This window comes from Mastomys coucha, unplaced genomic scaffold (assembly GCF_008632895.1).
Source record: "Mastomys coucha isolate ucsf_1 unplaced genomic scaffold, UCSF_Mcou_1 pScaffold16, whole genome shotgun sequence".
Lineage (NCBI taxonomy): Eukaryota > Metazoa > Chordata > Mammalia > Rodentia > Muridae > Mastomys > Mastomys coucha.
Genome location: NW_022196898.1, coordinates 45,457,344 through 45,463,343, shown reverse-complemented (window position 1 = coordinate 45,463,343; position 6,000 = coordinate 45,457,344). Strand labels below are relative to the sequence as shown.

Sequence of the window (6,000 nt, the reverse complement as noted above, 5' to 3'; positions counted from 1 at the left end):
GCTTTTCTGCACTCCCTGAGGTTTCCCTTTGCTTTTCTGCACTCCCTGAGGTTTCCCTTTGCTTTTCTTCCCTTGCTGTCTCATAGATTTGGCCAGGACACGACGTCATGATAGTTTAGAAAAACCGATTTGGATTCCCCTGAAATCTGGAGACATACATATACAACACTTCCAAGAAAAGCTGCCGGAACCTTACATGGATTTTTTTTCTCACACTCATTCTTAAAGCAACTTACATATTAAAAATTAAATCACCCAGCTGGGCAGTGGTGGTACACACCTTTAATCCCAGCACTTGGGAGGCAGAGGCAGGTGGATTTCTGAGTTCGAGGCCAGCCTGGTCTACAAAGTGAGTTCAGGACAGCCAGGGCTACACAGAGAAACCCTGTCTCAAAAAACCAAAAGAAAGAAAGAAAGAAAGAAAGAAAGAAAGAAAGAAAGAAAGAAAGAAAGAAAGAAAGGAAGGAAGGAAGAAAGAAAGAAAAATTGTGTTAACTTCTGAAATTAAATATGCAAAAAGGTGTACTCAGGAGGCACATGTGCACCCTGCTTCTCTGTCATTTCCACCCACTGAGGGTGATAAGCTCCATTTCCGGGCTGTCCTTATTCGGGTGTATGGTTTTTAAAAAGCTAAGCAGATGATTTAGGTGGATGGGTATGTCATTTCTCCTTCCCCTAGTTAATGCAGTCTTTTGCATCTAGATTAATATCCTTGAAGTCTGAGTAAGTTCACCAGCTTCATCGTCCTTCTCTCTCAGCTTCGTAGTGGCTGCCGGGTGAACACAACATGCTCTTTTCCGTTTGCTCTTTCTAGCATGTGGGTTGATTGTGGGTTTTCCGTTACAAATAATTGCTACAGACCGAAGTGGCTACTCACATTTTTCTTAAGTGCCGAGATGTGCTGTAGAGTAAGCCACGGGGCAGCAGAGATCACGTCATGTTTCGGTGATGAAATCTAACGCTGTGCGTTCATTTCAGGAGACTCAGACACAGTGGCAGGGCTGGAGAAAGAACTGAGCAGTGCCAAGGAGGAGCTTGAGCTCATGGCCAAAAAAGAGCGAGAGAGCCAGGTAAGCCCTCCTAGCCATGGCCACTCACCAGCTCCCAGGGTTACTTCCAAATGGCTTATATTTGCAATCCTCCATGTATAATGCCTGACTCCAAATTCAAAGTGCTCCTGCTTTCTCTTTGGAGAGAAACAGAAATTGTTGAATGCCCCCTCATCCCCTCAACAGCATGCTCGCACTGCCTGGGAAGCCCCATATCTGTTTGTCTGTCCCTCCTATAGGGAAGCAAATAAAACAATTGTAAAGCATTTGTGCCAAACAGACAGGTTGTGATTCCTGCCCAGAAGGATGACATCAGACCCGTGAGTTCTGTACTCAGTAAACAAGGAGCGCTTGAGAATGAGCAACACTGTGTACTGGGTATCCTTCACATGTACTGTGCTGTTCAAGGGCCCGGACTCACACCTCCATGCCAAATAGGTGCTGCCATCCCTCGTTTATGGGTTAAAAAGAAATGCTAATTATTTTAAATATGATGTAGCAGCTCAACATAATTCCTGAATTGAGGTTTAAAGTCAAGCCTCACTAGCCCAGATAGTTCCTAAGGAGTCGTGTCCTGGAGCAGATGTCCCTGCCCCTTCTGTCTGTGATCGGCCTGTCAGTGGACAGGCTTCCCCCCATCTTCCCAGTGTCAGTTAGAAGACAGCTCAGCGCTGCACAATGGTCAGTCAGACTGAACTGAAGGCTCAGTGTGGGAATCCAGTTAGGTCAGTGAGTGTCCCGCATCCCTAGAATCCCCTAGTGGTCTTCCTGCTCTGGTTCCACTGTGACTATCCTTCCCTGTGCATTCTCAATCTAGAATAACGTTCCTTTTTGCTTCTGACCTATTTTGAGGGTCATAAAAAAATCAGGAATTGTGAATAAGTATTTTGAATAAATACTTTGTATTACTCAACTTTATGCATCCTTAATCAAGCACTTACCTCTAAGCCCAGAACCATTCCGTGTTCCCTCTATCACTGGGCACTTATTGACAGCCATGTAGGCTTTCCACTCTGTAAACATCCCCTACTGTCTGGTGAGAGCAATGGAGCCACCACTCACCGACTTTCCTGCCACATGCCAAGAACTTTAAAGACGTTTTCTGTAGTCCTTTGTGGCCCTGGAAACACTCTCGCTTATAGATGAGGAAACTAAACTTCAATGTCACACCTCTGTCGGCAGCTTGCGCTAGGACTTAAAGCCATGTGGGTCTGTCTGCAGGCCTCAGTCATGCTGCCAAATACTTTCTTCCTTCTGTTGATCATTTTCTTTCTTTTTATTTTAATTTTTTTTACTTTATTTATATGGGTACTTTTTCTGGATGAATATCTGTATACCATATGTGTGCCTGGAGGCAGCAGAAGTCAGGGGAGGGCATCCGGCCCCCTGAGACTAGGTTGTAAGCTGCCATGAGGGTGCTGGGAACCAAACCTGGTCATCCAGGAGAGCAGCCAGTGCTCTTAAGCATTGCACCTTTACTCCATCCCTGTTGTTTTCCTTAACAATGCAACTACTGAGATATGTAATTATAGTAGTTAATCTCTGAAGGGGGCCTAATAGTTGTCATACACGTCTCCATTCCTTAGTTCTGAAAAATCAGTGGCAGACACAGTGTCAACTTTACCATTGATATAAAGTGTTAGAAGCAGTACTTGCCGCCAGCACCAAGTATTCGTGAGTTACTGGAGTTGACCTATCCAGTCACAGGCAGCTTGTCCTGAGGGAAGCAGAAAAGGATCTGTGCAATTAATTCCTTTAGGATGATTACAGACACTAAACAAATGAATAGCTTAAATGTTGTAATTATAGATTATAAGGTACTATAATTTCACTATAAGGTCACACTGTAGTAAGTGACAAAGAAAAAGTAGCATACATGAGGATCACCTTAGGTGAGAGCGCCAAGGCTTCTTGAGCAGGCTGGCACCTGAGAGAGGACAGCCCTGGGAGAGATGCTGCAGGCTGACAGAGTCGGAGGAGTCGAGCCTCCTGGGCAGCACAGAGCCGGGTGCACTGCAGTCAGGCAGCAAGTGCTGAAGCAGGAATGGACTACAGGGGTTCAGATCATAGGTTTGTGTTGAGGGAACCCCAAGCAAGTAATGCAGGGTATACCTGGGACATAGCAGGTACACAGTGAATGTTACTGTAGCATTTAATGAGCTTTGTTATCACATTTGGGGGGAAGGAGATGCAACACTGAGAGCTTAGTGTCTACAGTGTAACTGGCGGTGAGGGTTCTTTGCCTACAGTGTAACTGGCGGTGAGGGTTCTTTGCCTACAGTGTAACTGGCGGTGAGGGTTCTTGGTACTGGCTGCATGCTCACAGCAGGAGGGGTGTGGTTTGGTGATCCTTGATAATGTCAGCAGCTGCAGCTGCTTAACGCCTTAGTAATTCATTAAAGGGTATAAAAGGCAGGCTTTCTAAATCTGCCATGTTTTCTTGTATTAGCAGAGGCATTTACGTAACACAAACTCCGTTTTTTCTTGCTTCTGCTAGTTGTAACCAATTTCTAAATATCCCAGTGAAGCCATTAACTTAAGTTGTTACTTACAGTAATAGAAGACACTATTAAAAGCACTCCTACAGTTTCTTTTAGAGCAGCTTTGTCCCACACTCACACTTTGTTGATTTGGCCCAAGACACTATTTTGCAGTTTTTTTCTTGTAGTGGTGGCTGATTGTAATACATGAGAAAGCATTTGCCCCTCATGCTGGTCTTTCCTTTCTCCGCAGATTGAACTGTCTGCCCTGCAGTCCATGATGGCAGTGCAAGAGGAGGAGCTGCAGGTGCAGGCTGCTGACTTGGAGTCCCTGACCAGGAACATACAGATAAAAGAAGACCTCATAAAGGTCCTTCAGAGCTTTTCTAAAAACCCCTGGAATAGTGTGTAGCTCAACTGTCTACAGAGCAACTTCACACGAGATGGAAATATATTGAATCCTTTGGCCTTGAAACAGAGCAGAAAGATCTGTCCCTCACTCTTCTGCTGAGTAATGTTACTATAGTTTTTACCTTTGCTTATGTTTCTTCTAGGACCTGCAAATGCAACTGGTCGACCCTGAAGACATACCAGCCATGGAGCGCCTGACCCAAGAGGTCTTACTTCTTCGGGAGAAAGTGGCTTCTGTAGAATCCCAGGGTCAGGAAGTGTCAGGGAACAAGAGGCAACAGGTAAGCTATTGGATCACAGGTTCCTCTGTAGCTTCTACCCCATGTCTAACCTTCTCGGTGCCGGGTTCCCCAGAAAGTCTACCTCGGCTGTGCCTGGCACACACTCTCTCTAAATACTCACCCCATGCTAGTCTGGTGCTAACAGCTCTCTGCTTGTTTTTTGTTTTTGTTTTTTGTTTGTTTGTCTGTTTTTTGTTTTTTGTTTTTGGAGACAGGGTTTCTCTGTGTAGCCCTGGCTGTCCTGGACTCACTCTGTAGACCAGGCTGGCCTCGAACTCAGAAATCCGCCTGCCTCTGCCTCCCAAGTGCTGGGATTAAAGGCATGCGCCACCACTGCCCGGCATAGCTCTCTGCTTGTTACACCTTCCCACAGCTAGTCTTTGGCATGGCTTATGGTGCACAGTGACACTTGTCTCTGGGTGGTGAATATCTTCCCTAAGAAGTAGAACAGTGATGTTGTAGGGATGCTCTCAAAACAGTAGTAAGTTCTCACTGCTTCCTTCTTGCTCATCTGTGCCTTCCTTCACCCCTGCAGCTTACCTCCTTCCCAGTAAACACTGCATCCCCTGCCTCCTAATTGGCTAATAGCCTTTAAGATATAAAGTGATAATGGGTATAATGTTGATTTGAAAACCATACACAGCTGAAGTAATAACAATGACAGTTGGTCATAGCGTGTGCTAACATACAGTGTTTGGTCTCTTGGGACTCACCATGGCCTCAGGTCCTGTTTAGCTATTTCCACATTGCTGCCTCTCTTCCTTCCTTAGTTGCTCCTGATGTTAGAAGGACTAGTGGATGAACGGAGTCGGCTCAACGAGGCCCTGCAAGCTGAGAGGCAACTGTACAGCAGCCTGGTCAAGTTCCATGCCCAACCAGAGAAGTAAGAGAGGCCTGCCTGGCTCACTGTCAACTTTCCTTCTTTCTCCTTCTTCTGTTTTTTTATTAAGTACAGACGTTTAAAGTGCCAAAGGGAGAAAGAAAGGACGCTGCCCACTTTGTGATTTGTTGGGTGGGTTAGCCTGAGCCTCAGCGTCTACATCTTAAATTAGAAATAGATTTTCCCATCATTACTGCTAAGATTACCCAAGAAGACTGGTCAGGGGTCTGGAAGAGTGCCTTGCATACAGAGAGGATGCTCTGTGGGTGCCTTCCCATTTCTGTCCTGTGTCCTATGAAAGCCTGCTCCGCTGCAACAGTAAGGCTGTCAACATACTAATGCTAGCTTAATGACAGTGAAGGAAATGTGTGTGTTGTGGGTGACTCCACCCAGAGCCACCTGTAAGCACCCTGATGACCATGTTTTCTTACACTTCTCCGTTCTGGGTTATGTGTGCTATATCTTTATATCTCCTCTCAGAGCATCTTCAGGTTTTTGTCTTGCTTGCCTTCCTGGCTTTTTTTGTTCCTTCACCATTTTTTTAAACATATTATTCAGTTTTCCCTAATTTCTCATTGGACTTTCTTTAGAAGTACTTTATTTCCACCTCAGGAGAATGAAAACCAGGGAAAGTGTCATTGAGCACCCGGAATGTCGCTAGTCCTTGGAACTGGTCTCTCAGAGCACCGCCAGGGTGGTGCAGGGTGGGGCAGGTGACAGAATAGTTCTCCCCAGCCTCGGCTCTTTCTTGATTCAGTTGACAATTAATTTTGCTTGGGTTTTTAGTTTTTCAGTCTAAAGCTATCAGTCACATAATGAGATTTCTCTTCTGTTGCTGTAGGAATGTGCTATATTTTTGTGTGCAAGTGGGCCAGAATCTAGCTAAAGGGACAAGCTTT

The 6,000-nt window shown here is 45.4% G+C and overlaps 1 protein-coding gene across 14 annotated transcripts in view; it reads left to right on the top strand.

The window, feature by feature from the left end:
* The window catches only part of LOC116093483 (myomegalin), a 193,134-nt gene that overhangs the window by 137,579 nt on the left and 49,555 nt on the right, over positions 1 to 6,000 (top strand). For all 14 annotated transcript variants that reach the window (XR_004119725.1, XM_031374950.1, XM_031374954.1 and 11 more), the window contains 4 exons: positions 979 to 1,070; positions 3,783 to 3,899; positions 4,084 to 4,221; positions 4,992 to 5,104. Coding sequence is in view for 13 of the 14 variants with exons in the window: in XM_031374950.1 (XP_031230810.1) it covers positions 979 to 1,070; positions 3,783 to 3,899; positions 4,084 to 4,221; positions 4,992 to 5,104 (460 nt within the window). In the remaining variant the exon portion in view is untranslated. The remainder of the gene's footprint in view (positions 1 to 978; positions 1,071 to 3,782; positions 3,900 to 4,083; positions 4,222 to 4,991; positions 5,105 to 6,000) is intronic.